Here is a 21,643-nt window from a genome sequence, read left to right on the forward strand (position 1 = left end):
ATGGGTAGGAGTGTTCAATAGCACCTATCAGGGTTTTGAGAGAGAGGGAGCAGAGAGAGAGAGAGAGAGAGAGAGAGAGAGAAGAGAGAGAAGAGAGAAGAGAGAGAGAGAGAGAGGGAGGGAGAGGTGAAGCGAGAGGTGAAGAGTGTGTGTTTGTGTTTCTGTGAAAGAGAGTGGAAGAGAGATGGGAAAACGCAGGGCAGAGACATGAATTGCACTGAACTAAAGAAGAACGAAGGCTACCTAAGATTTTGTGATGAAAGGAGGACAGAAGGTTGACTTTCCCTTGACTCTGACGCTCCTCTTTGACTCTGCGGTTTGGGGCATTCATTCTAATAAGTAATAGCACAACCAAAGGCTTTGGTGTGATGACTGACGTGAGCAATAGAGAGAGAGGAGCGAGAGAGAGAGAGAGAGAGAGAGAGAGAGAGAGAGAGAGAGAGAGAGAGAGGAGAGAGAGAGAGAGGAGAGAGAGAGAGAGCGAGAGAGAGAGAGAGAGAGAGAGAGAGAGAGAGAGAGAGAGAGAGAGAGAGAGAGAGAGAGAGAGAGAGAGAGAGAGTAGAGAGAGAGAGAGAGAGAGAAAGAGAGAGAGAGAGAGAGAGAGAGAGAGAGGGGGAGAGAGAGACAGAAAAGAGGGAATACAAGATAGAATGTTTAGGAATAGTGTGGAAAGAAAAGTGAAAGAGCAACATAATTCCCTCTCCCCACCGCATACATACACACCTCTCTCAACCATGTACTCAGGTACATAAAGAAAAGAGCAGGAGACAGATAGGTAACCTCTGTGTCTTGGAGGCCTTAACTGACCACTATGTGTGTGTGTGACTGTTCACAAAGATAACCTTCTAGGCAAGAAGAGAGCCTACTCCCCAACAAGCAGCAGCAAGTGGCCCTCGGACATCAAGAAGTGCGCCAGCGTTTCCCCCAAAGGTAAGATTGCACTGTGTGTGTGATGTTATGATGTGTTTGAAATATCGTCATTTTTTTAAAAGGAAGGTTGGTGGAACAAAGGAACGCTGAGAGGAAGGAATAGAGGAGAGGAGGGACAGAGAGGAGAAGAGGGAAGGAGGAGTGGAGCTTCATTGATTTTCAGAAGTGTGAGCTGGTGTTGAGTGACAGCATGGGGTCAGTGTTACAGTGAGGTTATCCGCCGTTGCGGCACACACACACACACAACACACACACACACAACAGCACACACCACACACACACACACACACACACACACGCAACACACACACACACACACACACACACCACACACACACACACAGTAGATGTGCACACCACGTGACACATTCTCAGTTTCCCTATCAACACTCAGCCCCTTGCTCTCTCATACAGTCATTGAGCCACACACGCACGACGCACACGCACACGCACACGCCACACGCACGCACACACACACACACAACACACACACACACACACACACACACACACACACACACACACACACCACACCATAAACACTCAGGTTTCTCAGAATGGGTTCCAAGTCCGGGCTCTGCCTGGGTCACTAAGGACATTCAGAAACTTTCCCCAAAGACACTTCTGCGTTGTCTTGGCCACAGAGGACTCCTAGAGCTCTGTCAGTGACCATTTGGGTTTTGGTCATACTCCCTGACCAAGGGCTTTCCCCCGAGTTGCTCGTTTGTCCCGGCGGCCAGCTCTGGGAAGAGTTCCAACTTCTTCCATTTTACGAATGATAGTGGGCCACTGTTATTGGGGCGGCAAGGGTAGCCTAGTGGTTCTAGAGGTTTTTTTTTTTTTTTATTTGGGCCTGTCCGAGAGGTTTGCAAGTTAAAATCCCGAGCTGACAAGGTACAAATCTGTCGTTCTGCCCCTCGAACAAGGGCAGTTTAGCGCCATGTTCCTAGGCCGTCGTTGAAAATAAGATTGGTTTTAACTGACTTGCCTAGTTAAATAAAGGTAAATAAAATTGGAATGCGTTCAATGCTGCATAATTATTTTTGTTGTCCCTTCCCCAGATCTGTGCCCAACAACGATCCTCTCTCGGAGCTCTACTGACACATTCTTTGACCTCCTGGCTTAGTTTCTGCTTTGACATGCACTGTCAACTGTGGGACCTTTAAATAGACAGGTGTGCCTTCCACATATGTTCTAGTCCATTGCATTTCCACAAGTGGACTGCAAGTTTCGTGGAAAACATCCTCAAGGATGGTCAATGGAAACAGGCTGCACCTGAGCTTTGGTGTGTTGGTTTTTTTATTTTTATAGATCTGCAAAAATATGTCTAAACCTGTATTCGGTTGTCATTGTGTGTGCTTGAGGCACAAGTACTCAATCCATTTTTAGAATAAGGCTATAAATGTTACAAAATGTAGGGAACTGGTCTGATTTTTGGGAGATTTCCCCGAATGCACTATACACGCATGCACTCACTACCGTCAAAATCTTGACACATACTCATTCAAGGTTTTTTTATTTATTTGTACAATTTTCTACATTATGGAATAATAGTGAAGACTATGAATACCATGGAATCATGTAGTAAACAAAGTGTTAAAACAAATCAAAATAGTATTTTTTTTTAGGTTTTCAAAGTAGCCAACCTTGTGCCTTGATGATAGCTTCTGCACCGTCTGGCCACTTTCTTGGCATTACTCTCAACCAGCTTTCATGGAGTGTAGGTCACCATTGGAATGCCATTTCAATTAACTGGTGTGTTAAGTTAAATTTGTGGAACTTCTTCCTTAATTGTTTGAGCCAATCGGTTGTGTTGTGACAGATGGTCAATCTTCTGTATATCTCCCCCCCCTTTCCTTATTTGGTAAATGACCAAGTCCCATTAAGGGTGAGAACAGCTCAAATAAGCCAAAGTGAAACGACAGTCTGTCATTACTTTAGACAATGAAGGTTTCAAGAACTTTGACTGTTTCTTCAAGTGCCATTCGCAAAAACATCAGGCGTTTTTCTATGATGAACTCTCGAGTTAATGAAGACCATAGAGACCTCTGCTGCAAAGGATAAGATATTTAGTTAGCCAGCCTCAGAAATTGCAGGGGCCCAAATAAATTCTTCAGTGTTCCCAAGTAAGACTTCTCAACATCAACTGTTCAGAGGACATAAATGAATCAGGCCCGTAGTTGAATTTCTGCAAAGAAACCACTTACTAAAGGCATCAATAAGAAGAGACTTGCTTGGGCGCAAGAAAACGTCAATGGACATGAGACGCATTGGAAATTTTGTCCTTTGGGCTGGAGTCCAAATGTTAGTTTTTTTTGGTCCGGCAACTTGCTTATGTTTTGTGAGAATGGTGTGGGTGAACTGATCTCTGCATGTGTATTTCCCACCATGAAAGCATGGAGGTTTTATGGTGTGGGGGTGCTTTGCTGGTGACACGGGTCTTTGATTTTAAACCAGCAATGGTTCCACAGCATTCTGTGGTACTCCACAGCGGACACGCCATCACATCTGGTTTGGCTTAGTCCCACTCATTTGTTTTTCACAGGCACAATGACACAACACCCCTCTAGGCTGTGTAAGGGTATTTTACCAAAAAGGGAGAGGGATGGAGTGCTGCATTAGATTACCTGGGCCCAATCCCCCGACCTCAACGCAAATTTGAGATGGTTTGGGGATGAGTTGGACAGGCAGAGTAAGGAAAAGCAGCCAACGACGTGCTCAGCATATGTGGGGAACTGTTTTGGAAAAGCATCCAGGTTGAAGCTGGTGGGAGATGCCAAGTTGTGGAAAGCTGTAATCAAGGGCAAAGGTTGGCTATTTGCAAGTCTAACTACATAGATCTATTGGTGATTGTTGTTTAACACTGTTTTGGTTACTACATGATTCATGTGTTTCAAATAGTTTTGATGTCTTCACTATTATTCTACAATGTAAACAATGTATTAAGCAACCCTTGAATGAGTAGATGTTCTAAAACTTTTGACCGTGTGTGTTTTATATAAAAACAACCTGACGTCTAGCCTGTGGTAACAGTAGCAACCTCCTCCCGCACTCACTGCACCAAGTGGGCACATTGTATATGGACCCGTTATCTGTCAGTAGCAATGTTCTGAGAATTACAAAAGGACTGGGAGTGCGTACTGAGTGGGAGTGTCCTAGTCAACCTTGTGACCATTTTTCTCGTTTGTAGGTTCAATGGTCCCAGCTGCAATATCTTTCCACCCAGGACGACGCCGCTTCAAAGCCATTGCCCCAAACTGGGTTCCAGGTACACACAACTGTTTGTTTATAATGCTCAAGACCTGCCTGTGTTTAGCACTGGTTCCTGCTGGCTTTCTGTGCACAGTAAGAGATAAGGCAGTAAGAGATAAGGCAGACGCAGAGTACACAAGGGTCCTCATTGATCTTTTAAGCTAGGGGCGAGTTGTTCTGCTAAATAAGCCTGTTGTTCAACCCTCTAATAGAACTGGTACTCAATGTGATATGTCAATATATAATAGAACTGTCACGCTTGATAAACTGGATACATCCTTTTTCGCTTAAATGTGGAGTGGTTGCACAGTCCATTTAATTCAGCAGGAAGGCCTATATTCCTTCCTAAACATTCGCTCCTAGGATGTCTCTCAGATGTCACCAATTGGCTTAGCGCAACATTACCCTTTTGCAGTCATGGTCAATCTGAAGTTCAAGAGGTATTTCCCTGTGTGGTTTTCTACATGTAAATGACGTAAACAGAGTGGGTGTTCTAGGTGGAGAAGTTACGAGGCAGAGGAGTATCAGCGTCTGTGTCAGACGGGGTCGTGGGGTGCCTTAATTGGTTTGAGGCTATAGGCAGGTTTTTCAGCCACTTGGCTGGTTCAAGCCTCGAATGGCATAGGTTGCACGTGATTCCGAGTACACTTTTTCCTGGGTGATCCGTCGCCAGTGTGACGTGGGGGGGGGACCTGGAACGCGGGTCCCATTACGTGTCAAATGAGTTTTGGAAAGCCTCTTCACCATTTCAAGTTAACAGTAGTTGGATTTGTCAAGGAATTGACTCATAAACAAGAATGTATTACTTGTTTCCACAAAAAAGAACTTCACCTAATGGAATCAAAGGATCTTAGATGAAAATTAAAGTGTTCCAATTGGTAGTGGCCCTTTTAAAGAAGGGGGGGAAAGGGTCTTCGTCATGCTATCAGACGCACAACCTTGTCTCTGCCATTGCAAAGCAGTCTGCTCCTCAACCCTGATTCTCCAAGCCTCTTTCATTGCCAGTTGTACGCCTGGAAGGGCATGACCGTGAGGAGTATGTTGTTGGTGCATTGAGGCAGTACATCTCTGGAAGGATGGCCAGCCCTCAACATGATCTGGACGATGGCGGTGACCGTCACCAACTGGTCCACCAAGAAGTACCCCAAACGCTGTCAGGTACGGGAAGCTACTTACCTCTGACAACCGTCAGGGTCTCACAGATGGGGCAGCTTAATTAATGGAAACAGGGCACTGTATTGTTACACCTTACAAGATCTGCAAACATTAAAGGTATAGGGCGGAACATAGGATTTACTGCTCCCAATTTGCTCCACCAGATTCAGGGTAGGTTTAATAAAGCATGTGGTAGTGGTTGAGCGCTCCGTTTTGCTTTCAGCGTAATTGAGTAATCCGCAGACTCACTTGGTCGCGGCATCCCATGTGTGACAATAGCTTAGGCTGCTCTGAGACCCGCCATCGGGGATGCACATCCATAAATCCCCAACGCAACAGGGTTCCATGTACACGTCTATTCATTTTAATGTGGTGACGGTTTGGAGAAAGTGGCCTGAGCAGTGCTGAGGAAATCCCAAAAGTATGAAAGCCAACTGGTCCAATTAATTCTTCAAGGACATGCTGTCAATATCACGGTTTTGAACTCGGATGTTTACAGATCTGTAAAGTGTGAAGGGTTAGTTGGGACTTTGCCTTGGTTTCTTATGGTGGGGCAGGAGTTTTGGGGCACTGAGTGCAGCTGTGCTCTTCACTGGTATTTCCTGCATTGTTCCACTAGTGTGCTGCACTGGTAGGAAATATCAAAGATCTAGTTATATTGGACAAGATGGTGACTGGCTCTAAACAATGGAATGCCATGTCCTCAAAAGATGAAAAGGCGAGATCAGGTGAGACTTCTAGCCAATGAGGGGCGGATACGAGCGACGTGAATGGTATAGCTAAGTTGTTTTCTGTCTGAAGTTGCTGGAATGCGACGTGCTTCCTTTATGAGCACAATGCCTGGTTGGGCTGTGCTTGGTGGTGGGGGAGGGTGCCTAAGCCAGGGGAGGCAGTAGCGCTCGTGGACTCTTGGGCTGCTTTTACTTTTGGGTGACTACTGGCTGTGTGTAACGAGTGCGGCAATAACTGTCTGTATCCAACGTTTCAGCCAATCGTTCACATAACATTAGAATGCGGTAACTGCGACTGTGAGACCCAATGTGGTAGTTACAGCATCAGCGGTGTTGAAATTATTGCGGAGAGTGGAATGGGCAGTTTACGCAGCTACAGCAGCGTGTCCCTGAAGATAACAGCCAGCGTGTCCCCTGAACGATAACAGAGGTACGGTGAGAGCCTGCCATGGGGGTGAGAAGGTCATGAATTGTATGTCATCGAGCTGTAATGGAAAGATAACTGGCATTTGGATGAGGTGAGGGGCGAAAGTGTGGTGGAAGAAGTATTGTTTATGCATTTTTTTAAGTAATAATTGCTATAGTAGGATCGAATTCTCCGTTAGCTAGCCCGAGAAATATTGAGCAAATTAGCCAAACTTTAATTGCGCTTTATGGTGGGAAAAGTAGCTAATCTAACGTTAGTAACCTAACCATTCGCTTTAGTGTTAACTGGTTACTAAATCTCCCCCTGAAAATTCTCCCCCTCCTTAGTGTGAGCGCGCACCACTCAATTCTTCATTGCTGCGACTTGCTTGCTAGTTGAGATTTCTTTTTGTCAGTTTAGCTACCCAAATGATTATGAAGTGTGCCGGCCTTGCAGTCAAGATAGGTGGGACCCCCCCCCCCTCACGTAATTTCCTAATTTTGTAACTAGTGGGCAACCAATCAGTTAAGTACTTTCTATAGAAGAAACTTCATCAGGAAAGGCAACTTAACTTAATCATTAATGTATTGTGTTATATTTAAACAGAGGGAGTAAAATGTAGGCACGCAAACATTTCAGAACTACTAATGCGAGATAAGACATGGGAGAGATGACCAATTTTGGAAAGAGATTGTATTTATAGACTAATACACTCGAAACAAAATAGCGCCAACTGAAACTGCAGACGTTACTAGCGCCTTCCCACGACCAAAGCCGCAATGAAAATCAGCAATGAAAACACAGCCTAGTGATCATTGAACAGCCTCCTTGAAGACACAAATAAAACATGCTTTCTGCTACTAAGATCATAGTGAAATGTAGGCTAACTGAAGAGCAGCAATCTCAACTAGCAAGCAAGTCGCAGGAATGAAGATTTGATTGTGCGTGTTCATGGGTGGGGGGTTTCTCCATTCCTCAAGTTATAACGGCGTTAGTTGCTTTACTGGGCCTGCAATCTTATGAAATGTTAACGTAAATTTAGATCCTCTACAGTTTGTGGTTAATTTTTTTAATTGGCGAATTAATTGAAAAATGGAGGGTTGCTTCATTCAAGTGGATTCAGGGATGGCAGCGTAGCTGAAAACTGGGGCTGGCTTAAGTTGGGAAGCCATGATGGAACACAGCACATGCTCACTTTTTGCAATAGCAGTGGATTCAAAGGGGTATGCCAGGTGTACCTCTGCCCTGAAAAGAGATCAATTATGCCAACAAAGGGTAATCGTGCTCAGCTTGCACATACTAGAATAGATGTCCACGCAGGCAGAAGTGTAAGATGTTTTTGTTGTGTTTGAATCTTGACGTAACTGAGGGGATTTTATAAAAATATATATATAATACTCCGGTGACCGTTTTATTTTTTCCACATCTGTAGCCTTGTGCACGTAAATATAGTGGCCACAATATTAATAGAGGCAACAATGAATGCCTGTTTTCATTCTATTTCTACTTTTAATGTTTTTTCAAAGTGCGATATTTAGGTGGTTTGGTCACAAGCGTTCTATTATAAAGGCTATCATGGCTAACTGCCATATTAGTGTATTGTTTCTCAAGACTTGAGTGTCGTTTGCAGTAAAGTCTCAGGCAACAAATAACATTGCTTCTTTTACATTTTGTTTTTGTTGTTTTGGCTGTGAGTTAGTCACATAAACCCACTTTATTTTTACACAGCTGATCATGTAGATCGAATTTGTTGTTTAATTTAGTTAAAACCTGCTATTTTCCCCTAGCAGGGCATAATTGTTTTTTTGCATGTTTGCAGTGCGCACAAAAAAGTCACCTTTTTTTGTCCTCAAAGTTTTGCATCGCCTGGGCAAGGCCCTGTGGTACTTTCAGCTGGCATTTTACTTAACAATGGCTGACTGCATTTTTAAAACATTCTCGGCAAAGCCAACAAGTCCTTCGCGAGTTTGATTCTGCTCACACACAAGTCTTTGTCAGCACTCCTGAGGCGAACTAGAGCCTACATTAACATAACACTGGCTGCCACGGATGTGGGGGGTTGTCTTTAAAATGGAATGAAATGTAAGATCAGGTGATTTTACACGCTTGATTTTCTCAAGCTGAATCCCTCAAGGACTTAAAGTGTAGCAACAAAATAAGTAAATTAGGGGAGAAGTCAATGAAATCAAATCATAAAAATATATTGTACGTGAATTTGGGGAATAATCTTGGTTGGAAGTGCGCTGGCAACCAGAGGGCTCGTTGGGATCAAATTCCTAGATGCCATTGGCCTGCCGGTGTCCGTTAGGGTAAAAGCTTAAGTCAAATTTCAGCTGGCCTCTTCATTTTTAACCTGGTCGGTGATACACCCCCCCCCCCCCCGGAATTTGCACATTGGTATCAAAAAGTGGGTGTGTGGGGGGGCACTCTTCCTGAAACAACGGGGGGTGGTGTAGGCAACCATGACCCCCAAACGTCCCTAATGAGGGCCTGTTAACGAGGGTTCAAACCTCATTGTTTAACCGGTTAAGGTGTTGTCAAGACAGTTTGCTGGGGGTCCTGGGTTTGTGTCTGGTCGGGGCTACCACCGAAATTGGCTAACAATATACTGTACTTCCATGGTTGGTTTCATTGACTATCCCCTTTAACTACCTAGTTTCCCTATTTTCAGCTCCAACTTCCAAGTCTGTTGGCGAGGATGCCGCTTGAGCATATTAAGCTGAAAATCCTGATTTATAGTGGATTGCCAATTTCGACGTCAAGTTTTTGGCAACGCATTTTTGCAGGGTGGTACTGCTTGTACTTGTCTGCAGGGCTGTTAGTTTGAGTCTTGTTACCTAGTGGGAGCATACTCCACAAAGGCAATACTGAAGAGAACCTCAATAACTAAAGGGATTTGGCAAGCCACATGCCGCAGCACTCTAAGTGACCATTAACCTTAAAAGCAGTCCCGGGGGGATGTTACTTTGGAATAAGACTTGCCTTGCTGTTTGGTGTTAACCTTGCCAATTCATAGTTAATTTAACTCGGAGGAGAGATAGCGGCTAATGGTCCTGATAATTTTTTCCGCCATTATTTTGGTGGCCGCCTACCAGATGTGGATTGCATGAGAAATGGTTCCTTTAATTTAACCATTGTCAAACACGGTCAAAACAATGTTAATTGTCCTCCCTCAGGAATGCAAGGGGTGTCTGAGGAAACCACCACAGGGTGCCCAACCTGTACAAGATGTTGAAGCACGGCGACCTCAAGATTCCAAGCATCACGTAACGAACTCAGTCCCCAAGGTAGACCCACTCGTCCTCCCATTGTAGTGCCATGCCATACATCCTCCGTCTTAATGGTGCCATTTAAATTAATGCTGGTGACTGCAATGCCGTATTAGTGATGGGGTGCAACATGTAGAAATGTAAACTGAATTAATACAGATGGGTCAATTAATAGAACTGTACAATTGCCATGGTTTATCCAACATCGTTGGTTTTGGTATAAATAATTTATACTTGGCATTTTGTAATGTTGCAGTCCTCTTGAGTAGGATCGGAACTATGTTTCAATACCGTACCTCTTCTGCCATACCATCGCTCCTCCGCCCCCCCCAGAGCAAGTTTGACACCTGTACGGCTGCAGAGCGTCTCTGATTGATGGGCATCAAACGGGCACAGACGTGATGATGCGGCCGGGAAGTGGCTGTTGTTGGCCGGTTCCGGTGATGTTGCAAGGGCTGCGTTCAGGCCTCCGTGGGTTCGGCTGCCCCGAGTCAATCGTCACAGAGGTTTGAACCCCATCAACGCCCTGTCGGCTGCCATGGAGGTCTGTACCTTTTTTTTAAAGTTTGGTTATATGACAACGTTATTTTTTTTAATTTTTAATTTGACATTATCCCAGAATGTTCTTGGAGATTCAACAGCACATAGAAGTATGTTATAGGTGTGTGTTCCTTTATCTCGTGGTGCTCAGAAATATAATTGAGAACTGTTTTTAAGTTCATGGGCCATATTATAAGTGACGTGCCCACAATTTCCTGCTTTACCCCATCTATTTGTTCACTGCAGCAGCGAGCTCACCTTTTACATTTGAGCTTATGTTATTGTTTATTACTACATTCTAAATTTTGTGTAGTGTTTTTTTGGTGGTGGTAGTTAGTCTTTTTCCTATCGCTGAACCCCGTAGGACTCGGGAGGGCCGAATGGTCGAGAGCCATCCGTCTCCGAAACACAACCCGAACGCAAGCTGCACTGCTTTTGACACATGCCGCATCAACTCCGGAAGCCAGCCGCACCAATGTGTCGGAGGAAACACCGTACACCTGGCGACCTGGTCAGCGTACACTGCGCCCGGTCCGTCCCGGCAGTCGCTAGTGCGCGGATGAGACACAGGCTAACCATCCTTAACCGCGAACAACGCTCAGGGCAATTGGTCGCGTTACGGCCGCTGCGACAGAGCCTGGACTCGAACCCAGAATTTCTAGTGGCACAGCTAGCACTGTTCGATGCAGTGCCTTAGAACCACCTGCGCCACTCGGGAGGCCTTATTGTGTAGTATTAATTGTCTTTTGTGATATGATTGTAGGATAATGAAGTCACCACCATGGAGGAAGGCTTGCAAGGAGGGAAACATCTTTGTGACCACCACTGCTGTGAGGATCATTCTTTTGGGCAAGTAGGTATCAATTTTTGGAGACATGTAGAGCACCATGCAACTTCTGTTCACACTGTCGAAATCAGACGAACAGTTTAAATCCTAACCCTTCGTTATATTCCTCAATTCAGTGCTTCTATTTCAACACGGCATGGCATTGAGTAGAAAGTTTAACTCTAGGTACAAGTAGACCGTCGGATCGGCTTATCCTTTTTTGAAGATTGGACCACTAGCCTACAATCCCTTCGCATTAGTGGAGGGAAAACTTAAAGCTGACGCTGATGCTGCATTCACATGGCATCAAACTGGGGAATCGTTGAGTTTTGTAACATTTTACTTAAGTAATTAAGTAGAGGCTTCGCTATTGGTTGATTTTGATTTTTTTCAAGTGGGGAAACTCGGGATCATCTTTCTGGTAGACGCCGTAGACATTTCTGAGTTTTAGGGGCAACAGGCATCCTTCTCTGAAATGCAACTGCTGCCGTGTCTACAACAGGCCATTAATGGTACGCTGAGTGTGTTCGCCTCAGACACTTTGGAAGCACATGAAAGACGACTCGCATCGTTTGGCAACATCGGCACTTCGACTGTGAAAGATAGACACTGAACTGGCTCACCCGCACTGCAGCCGAGAAGATAAACATCAAGGCACAAGGTAAGACATAACATACAAGAGCAATTTAGTGTTGTGGTTTAGTTCTCCAGTAATTTTAGCTTCTTGAGTTTCGGCCCATTGTCCTTATCCAACGTTCTCCCCCCCGCCAGTGGGACCGCTACCCGTCAATGAAGAGCGGCCCGCCACAGTTTATCGTGCTGGGCTGAGGGCGATTGGTTATCTGGGCCTGTTGGCCATGGGTCACGCACAGCTTTGTCATCGAAGCAACTCCTTCGCAACCAGGTGTTGGCCCAGATTGAACTGTGGGAAGAACACCAGCAAGTAACCCCTGGGAAGTTTACTTCCTGCCCAAGAAGGTGAGCCACTGGAGCAAGAAATTTACGCTTTCCAATTTCCACAGAGAATTGATGTGTGTTTATGTAGCTATGCGGTTGCCGGGCACTAAAGTTGGGTTGCACTGTGAATTGCTGGAATGCGTGCGCAAAATATGGCGCTCTAACACACATACACACACACACAGTCTGTGTGTTCACCATAGTCAGTGAGAGTTGGGAATGCCATTAGGAATTGCCACTTCCTTTCCTCTCTTATCCAGCCGCTTCCCTCCCGTTTAATTTCTCCCTTGTGTGGAATGAAACTGGGATCCCTGTGAGGGGCTGGCTTGTCCACCCTGTCTTGTCTCCGGGGTCCTGGGGAAGACTTCCTAAGTCACTGATGCATTGTACAGCAGGCAAAGCCAAGGGCAGCCCACTCCTATCCTGCCCCATCTCTAGGGAGCCACAAATTACATGCATGCACACACACGAGAAGACAGACAGCACATGCCACGCACACACACTGTGCAAAACGATCTTAGATAGCTATAACTTTAAAATGTAAATGCTTCAAACATAGAAAGCACCTTGTGTCATTGAGTAGATAAAAAATATCATTTTTGACATAGTGTAATATTACATCCTAAATGGCTCCCTGCTCATAGTGCACTACCTTTGATCAGAGCCCTATGGGCCCCGGTCAAAAGGAATGCACTATATAGGGAATTGGATGCCATTTAGGACGTCTATGTGACGTTGAGGTGTGTGTTGAGTAGAGTGGATTTCTGTGCAGTGTTCAGTGACCTTTGCCTTCTGTATGACCTCTGACCTAGCAAAGCCCTGACTGAGGCCACATCAATTAGAGCCTCCACTTACAGACACTACAGCCACTCATGTGCGTGTATGTGAGTATGCGTGTGTGTGTGTGTGTGTGTTTGACTCTGCAGCAGGAGAGGTGGATTAACTAAGATTTAGAACACTGCTGAGCTAATGTCTCAGCCCTCTCTCAGCCACATCCACACCCAAACACTGACGCCGCACAGGGTCGTGTGTGGGAGGGAGTGTGTGTGAGGGTGTGATTCTATGTGTGTATTTGTGTGTGTGTGTGTGTGTCTGTGTCTGTGTTTATGTGTGTCTCACCTGAAGGGTGAATATAAGGCATTAATGACCCATGGAAACAGAAAACGGAGAGATAAAGAGAGAGATGGGGGGCTGAGAGAGAGAGAGAGAGAGAGTTTTGGTTTGGCACACTGACTATTTTTCTATCTTTGGCGGAGTTGGCACCTGAGCAGAGCTTATAGAGAGAGATATGCAGACGGGCAGAGACAAGTAGTTTGCACACACACACACACACACATCGCACACAACACACACACACACACAACACACACACAACACACACACACTACCACACACACACACACACACACCACACACACACCACACACACAACACACACACACACACACACACACAACACACACAAACACACACACACACACCACACACACACACACACACACTTGCGTCATAAGACACAATCATACAAGCACTAATAAACTAAGACAATCATGCAATACCACATTGTGCATAGGTATAACACAAATGTGCTTGCATGCCCGCCTGCCGCGCACACACCTTAGGGTCCCTGGGTGGGTGGATTAGTTGGAACTTGGCAGAGTTATTGGCGGAGTTATTCCCCCCCCCCCCCCCCCTTCCCGCCTGCCTGGGGTCAGGCTCAGGTTTCAATGGGGAGATGGTAAAAATAATGCCTTCCTCGTCACCTTCCCCTCAACGCCAACCACTCCACCGTCCCTCCCCTCTCTCTCCCAAACCTCCTCCCTCCTTTACCTCCTCCTCTTTTCCTCTACTCCCAGTATCATAGAGAGAGAGAGAAGAGAGGCGGGGAAGGAGGTGGAGGGGGGAAGAGAGAGATGGGGGAGAGAGGAAAGAGAGGAGAAAAAAGAAGCGACAGAGAGAGGATAGCACACATCACACCCGCTTTTTACACCCAAAGTACAGCGATATCACACCACCACACACACACACACACACACACACACACACACACACACACAACACACACACAGCACACACAGCAGCACGCCACACTATACATTTATACTCAAGAAACAACTATGTATTTATATTGGATCAGAGTGACTTCTACATTACCCTCACCAAGCTCATTATACAGCACACTGTCACAGATTATCGTGAAATAATCTAGTCGAAATTTGTGACAGGCACACACGTTTTTTTTTTAGGTTAGCTAGGTGGCTAGGCTATGGGTTAAGGATAGGGTTAGGGCTAGGGGTTAGGTTTAGTTAACATGCTAGCTGAGTACTTAAAGGGTTAAGGTTAGGATTAGCTAACATGCTAGCTAAGTAGTTCAAAAGATGTAAGTAGTTGCAAAGTTTTTAGTTCATGGTGAGATAGCGGTGAGTTTTTAGTTCATGGTGAGATAGTGGTGAGTTTTTAGTTCATGGTGAGATAGCGGTGAGTTTTTAGTTCATGGTGAGACTTCCCATTTCCATATTTGAAAACTCATTTAATTTACAGCATCAACATTTATGATCGCAATGTTTGATGTACAGTTACAAGGAATGACGTGTCATATCCTGGGTTGTCCTGAACAGAATGAGCCAATGTTTGTCACATTGTGAAGAAAATTAGCAGCGGAACATGAACTTGACGCAATCATGATTCCAGTGGTGGGAAAAGTACACAATTTTCATACTTGAGTAAAAGTAAAGGTACCTGAATAGAAAATTACTCAAGTAAAAGTGAAAGTAACCCAGTAAAATATTAATTGAGTAAAAGTTTTTGGTTATAAATATACTTATATATCAAAAGTAAAAGTAAAAGCACCATTTTCAAAAAGTGCGATCTTTGTCCCCATGTGCAGTTGCAAATCGTAGTCTGGCTTTTTTAAGGCAGTTTTGGAGCAGTGGCTTCTTCCTTGCTGAGCGGCCTTTCAGGTTATGTCGATATAGGACTCATTTTACTGTGGATGTAGATACTTTTGTACCTGTTTCCCACAGCATCTTCACAAGGTCCTTTGCTGTTGTTCTGGGATTGATTTGCACATTTCGCACCAAAGTACATTCATTTCTAGGAGACAGAATGCGTCTCCTTCCTGAGTGGTATGACGGCTGCGTGGTCCCATGGTGTTTATGCTTGGGTACTATTGTTTGTACAGATGAACATGGTACCTTCAGGCGTTTGGAAATTGCTCCCAAAGATGAACCAGACTTGTGGAGGTCCACAATTTTTTTCTGAGGTCTTGGCTGACTTCTTCTGATTTTCCCATGATGTCAAGCAAAGAGGCACTGAGTTTGAAGGTAGGCCTTGAAGCTTCTAAAGCCATGACATCATTTTCTGGAATTTTCGAAGCTGTTTAAATGCACAGTCAAGTTAGTGTATGTAAACTTCTGAACCAGTGGAATTGTGATACAGTGAATTATAAGTGAAATAATCTGTCTGTTAACAAATGCAGGAAAAATTACTTGTGTCATGCACAACCGACTTGCCAAAACTATAGTTTGTTAACGAGAAAGTTGTGGAGTGGTTGAAAAACAAGTTTTAATGACTCGAACCCAAGTGTATGTAAACTTCCGACTTCAACTGTATGTGAATTCAACCGTTTTCCTGTCCTGCTAGGCATTCAAAATGTAACGAGTACTTTTGGGTGTCAGGGAAAATGTATGTAGTAAAAATAACAATATTTGGGGGGGAATGTAGTGAAGTAAATAAAAGTTGTAGAGTACAGACACCCCCAAAAAACAACTTAAGTAGTACTTTAAACTATTTTTACTTAGGTACTTAGGTACTACACCACTACATGACTCCATTTTATGTGCACCAAAATTACAATCTGTTTGTCTGAAGTGTCTTGTGAAAGCCTAACACTGTACGATTGTATTTTATAACTTAACTTGTCAGGTTGGCAATAGAATACGCTTTCAAATGATGCCCACCTGACCCAGATTGTGATTAATAATGGAAAGTTTGTGGACTTTGTAAACAACAACAGTAATTGTGTGATGTGAGGTCGCAGGGCTGTGTTCCAAARAAAAAACTCCAAACAAATCAAACTTTATTTGTCACATGTGGCGAATACAACAAGTGTAGACCTTACGTTGAAATGCTTACTTACAAGCCCTTAACCAACAGTGCAGTTCAAGAAGAGTTAAGAGAATATTTACCAAATAAACTAAAGTAAAAAAAAAAAAAAATTAAAAAGTAGCAATAACGTAACAATAACGAGGCTATATACAAGCTGTGTCGGTACCAAGTCAGTGTGCGGGGGTACAGGTTAGTTGAGGTAATTTGTACATGTAGGTAGAGGTAAGGTCACTATGCATAGATAATAAAAAGTGAGTAGCAGCAGTGTACAAAAAATACAAGAAATCATTTTTTCTTATGTTGCACCTACCCCAAAATGGCCATTAATATTCGTATTATGTTACTGAATGTATCCCGTGTATTTTCACATTTTATTATAAACAAATGCGGCGTAAAGTACAGTAAATAAAAAATGCACATAAATTCAACAGTTTAATGTTTGGATTCAGTCTCATGTCAGGTGAACTGTTTTGCCCTCACCTTTGGTCTGATAATTTCCCCATAATCTCCAAACGGTTCCCTTTCAATTTCTACCATGGTTTTGCATATACTTCCTATATTTATTTTGTTAGAAACATTTCAATTTGACCCTATCCATATAGGCCAATTTCCACGAGTGTAAAGGGTCAATGGTAAGATAGTTGTGAGTCAGTGGTGAGCTAGTGGTGAGGTAATGGTGAGATATTGATGAGCGAATGAGATAGTGATGACTTAGTAGTGTGACAGTGGCGAGTTAGTGGCAAGGTAATGAGATTGTGTTGAGTTACTGGTTCGAATCCCTGAGCCGACTAGTTGAAAAATCTGTTGATGTGCCCTTGACCTAGGCACTTAACCCTAGTTGCTCTGGATAATAATGTCTGCTAAATGACTCAAATGTAGATGGTAAGCTAACTCTCTTCCTGACCCCCCTACAGAGAAATCCCACACCCCTGTGCTGGAGGGGGGCGGCCACAGTCACATGACCCCGGAGGAGCACTACAGGCGGATGATGTCAGCGCTGAACGAGCAGGGCGAGGAGCAGCAGCAGCGCCTCTACCAGCTGGCCAACAACATGGGCTTGCCCAGCCATGGTAAGACTCGTGTGTGTTACCTACAGTATATACAGTAGTGCACTTCATTTGACAAGGACCTCCCAAAATAACTGTGTGTGTGTGTGTGTGTGTGCGTCTGCGGGGGGGTGACATGCTGTCCGACTCAGAGTCTGGTCATCCTCTAAAACAGGGTTTGTTATATCAGCACTTCAGGATTCAGTCAGCGTACTAAACTGCACACCACACACACTTTATCTTGGCCTGACACACACCTAACCCTACTCGACCCCTACCACTAGTAACCCCGGGGTTGTGGCCTTTCCCATGTGGCGTCTGTCTGTGTGTGTGCCACCCTCCCAGTGTAAATCTCCAACATGGACACTGCTGACATTTCTATTTGGTGTGCCAGTCCACCCAATGTCACTCTGGGTGATTTGTGACCGACGCTGCGTTCCGTTGTAAACAATGCTCCCCACCAGCATGCACGGACGCCGCCGCTATCGATCCGCCACTCACTCATTGGCTGCCAGCCAACCTTGTAAATCTCCATAGGAACCATGCATCTTTTTTCTTTCTTGGTTGAAATGGTTGAAATGTTTGAAATGTATAGAGGCACTAACTTATGGTACAATGAATTCACTGGGTTGGAWCTGGAAAGATGGAAGAATCCTCATAAAGAAGAATAATCACCTCAAAAAAGAAAAAAATTCCCCTAATTGTATTTTTATGTGACGGGGTGTATTTTCATTTCACTGCCCCTTTAAACTTGCGGGGCATCAATTGTTAACCTTTCCTCCATTTTTAAAACAATGTATCATTACCTTTTGACACGTCTCAACACAGGGGTGCATATGCTCAAGCCGGTGTGATTAGAATGCTTATTTAGAATGTCCAGTTTCGATTGACGCAACAGTCAGTGTTTGAGCTGGCCACACTGTATTTTCACAGAAACATTTTGCACAAACACAGTCCCTACAAAGTTATGTCCAGAATGTGACCAGTTTATTTTTGGATGCAATGTTCAAACATTCACAGAAGTAGCGACAGCATTACACAATCATCCAAACCGGAAAATGTAGGCTACATTAGTCCTAGCGCTAACGAGGAAAGATTTACGTAACACAAGCGGTAATATTTAGCTAACTCTCGGCTGACAGTAACCATAATATGAATTGGCTAATAGCAATTACTGATGCTCACCATTGATCAAAATAATTGAGTAAAATACTTTCTAAAAATCGAAGGTAATCCAACGATGGGTAGTTTGTACATGCCACAATATTTGTTTTTTCGCGTCAACCAAAGATAAGAAGAGGAGACAAGATGAGTTTGGTCTMTTTGCAGTATGCATGTTGAAGGGGGTGTGTCGTCTACCATCATTCACTTCCCTTCATTCACTTCTGGAAGTTTACTCGAAAGATGAGTGAACCATCCCTTCACCTCATTTTGTAAATAACATCTTTGGTCTGACAGACGTTTACGTGACACCCAGAATGCATTTTATAATGTCAACAAACATGGTGCCACACATAGCTGGCAAATAGCTTAGCATTAGCTCATCATAATCAGTACAACCTTCAAAAAAAGTATTTTACACACATCATATGTATCCATTACAATCTACGCAAGAATCAGGATGCATGATTTGTTACCAGTACTTGAAAACATGTGAATAAAACAGTAAATACATTATGCTCCATACATACATACGGTATGCTACCATAGAAACGACAACATGATATACAGAAAATAAGGCACTTACTTTGATAGGAACGCACACATGTCCAAAGTTATTAGCTATTTGCAAGGAAAACAACAATGAAGGCCATGCGAGCGCCAGCCAGAAAATGTGCCAGGGGCAAAAGGTTTGGGGAAGTGCTTGGGCTCTCTTCGAAGAGAGAAGTTCTCTCAGCTCAGTAAAGCCTCAAACATAAATTGTCCGCAACAGTGAAATGGACTACTTCTATGTGAATTAATGAGGAGCCTCAATTCAAACTGTTGTTAGAAAATAAAACTTGTTAAAAATCATTTGAAAAAGACAAGTTGAAACATAGCCTATAGATAATTAGCAGGCAGCGTGCCTTGGTTTGAGGGCAGTGCGGGTTAACTGTCCTGTTGCGTAACAATCAAATTTTGGAACAGTGAGTGCATCATGCGCATTAAACAACTCACGCTGGAGCGACCGTTAGAGATATTTGGAACTCACATGTGAAAAGGTTAATTGCCGCCAGGTTTTACGACCCCCATCGCAGTAGCATAAATCTAACCAATTTCACATCCCAACCCCAATCATAGTTTGAGCTACTTTTATTTTAATTTGATTAGTAATGATATTTAATTGCAGGTTGCAAATCTAAGGGGTGAAGCCTATAAAGGCTTTAATTGCCTTCCCCTGCATCTGAGAAGAATTAGGGCTGATGTGTAGTGCATTCTGGGGGTTTAATGGCCCAAGGTGCAGTATTCTTCGTTTTTCCTTCCCTGTTTTAAAGGCGGACACTGTGGCGCAATGCAGACGTCTCGTGGGGATGCTCGCGCTCACTCTCTTTCTCTGCTCCTCCTCCTCCCTCTAGTTTCTCTCACTCCTCAGAGTTTGAATCCTTTACTCTCTGCTCACACTCCCTTTTGTCTACAGTCAGACTGAAGTCCTTCCAGGTGTAAAATAAATAAATAGAGAGAGAGAGAAAACAAGATTTTAAGGAGGGAGAGAATGGGGAGAGATGAGTGAAAGAGGTAGACTTGCCTTTCCTTAGCGTAAGACAACAAGTAAAAAACACAGGGTGAATGTTGATGATTCATTAATGATGTGTTTCGCCTTTTGGCAGTAATAACCAGGAAATTATATACATATATGTGTGCCATTTAAAAACACACACACACACACACACACACACACACACACACACACACACACACACACACACACACACACACACACACACACACACACACCACACACACACACACACACACACACACACACACACACACACACACACACACACACACAAGCCTCTTTCCCCCTAAGTTAGGCAGAGAAAACAGATTTTTCTGAGTTGCCAAGTTTATGACCCTACAGCACCTATATCAGTCCATCCCTCCTCTTCTATTTCACTCTGTTATATTAAACTATTCCACCTCTCTCCCCTCCCCCAAGTTCTTTTAATTTAGCAACTCATTGGTTTTCCCTGAGTATAGTCCTACTTTTTTTGTAAAACCCCCCCAAAACTCTCCCTTCGTCGCACAGGGGAGCACGCATCCCGACACTGTACCACCCCTCCCCCTTCCTTTCCTCTTTCTGTCTCTCTCCTCTCCTCTGAAGGGATAGAGTGGAGGTGTGATGGAGGGAGGGATGGAGGGATGGCCCTGTTTGTTCCTGGAGAAGTTGATCTGAATCGCTCCAGTGAGAGCACCCTTGACATTGACCTGAGCTCCGGTGGGCCCCTGTAACCCTCCTCCCTCCCTCCTTCTCCTGCCCCCCACCCCCTCTCTCACACACCTCCCTCTCCAAGCACACGGGTTGTTTTATATTCTCCCTTCCCCCCCTCGCCTCCTTTTATTTTTTCCTCTCTATGACTTTCTCTTTCGCCTTGGTCCCCGCAGACCATCCTTTCATGTATTTGAAGTGTAGGCCACTGAAAATGAAAGTGTGTGTGTGAAGGGGGCCAGATGGAGCCGAATGGTGTGTGTGTGTGTGTGTGTGTGTGTGTGTGTGTGTGTGTGTGTGTGTGTGTGTGTGTGTGTGTGTGTGTGTGCGTGTGTGCATAAGGTGTTGATTCGGGCGGCTCTCCTTGGACCTGACAGGGTGGAGGGGGCAGTGAAAGTGGCCAAGGGGGCTCCACCTCCTCCTTTCTCTCTCTCTCTGTTATGATGAATGGACAGATAATAAAGGAAGGAAGATTTGGAGGAGAGAAAGTAGGAGGACGTAGACATGGAAGATGAAAGAGGGCCTCATGTTTTGTTTCTCCTGTACTTCTTTCTGTTTCTCTCCAAGTGGGGCTGCACTGTCTACCATTCTAGTCGTTACGATCACGTGGTTGGAACACATCTCCAAATGCCCATAGTCAACAGCCTTGGGGAACTCACTTCCTCTGGCTCTTGTTTTTCCATCACTGCATCTACTTGTTTATCCATTGGCTTAGGAAGCAGGAAGACCCTGATTTGCATTCCAAATGGCACACTATTACCTATATAGTGCTCTTCTTTTGACCAGGGCCCATATGTAGGGAATAGGGTGGCTGTTTCACAGGAATAACGGGAATAACTCTGCAGTCTCCCATGGAGAACAGCTTAATGGATGGGATTTCTGCCTAAGTTGTGAAAAGATGCAGGGAAACTGGGATGGGACAAAAGAGTGATAAGCGGGATGGGTCCAGAGTGGAACCTTCCAAAAAAGCTATGTGTGTGTGTGTCAGTGCATGTCTGTGTCTGTATGTGTTTGT

General features: G+C 44.4%; 1 protein-coding gene across 1 annotated transcript in view; it reads left to right on the forward strand.

The window, feature by feature from the left end:
• samd11 (sterile alpha motif domain containing 11) overlaps positions 1–21,643 on the forward strand; it is a 106,072-nt gene that overhangs the window by 55,414 nt on the left and 29,015 nt on the right. The window contains exons 5-6 of the mRNA XM_070444430.1: positions 838–930; positions 17,088–17,243. Of these exons, the coding sequence (XP_070300531.1) occupies positions 838–930; positions 17,088–17,243 (249 nt within the window). The remainder of the gene's footprint in view (positions 1–837; positions 931–17,087; positions 17,244–21,643) is intronic.

The sequence above is a fragment of the Salvelinus sp. IW2-2015 genome, linkage group LG7 (assembly GCF_002910315.2).
Source record: "Salvelinus sp. IW2-2015 linkage group LG7, ASM291031v2, whole genome shotgun sequence".
NCBI classification, from domain to species: domain Eukaryota; kingdom Metazoa; phylum Chordata; class Actinopteri; order Salmoniformes; family Salmonidae; genus Salvelinus; species Salvelinus sp. IW2-2015.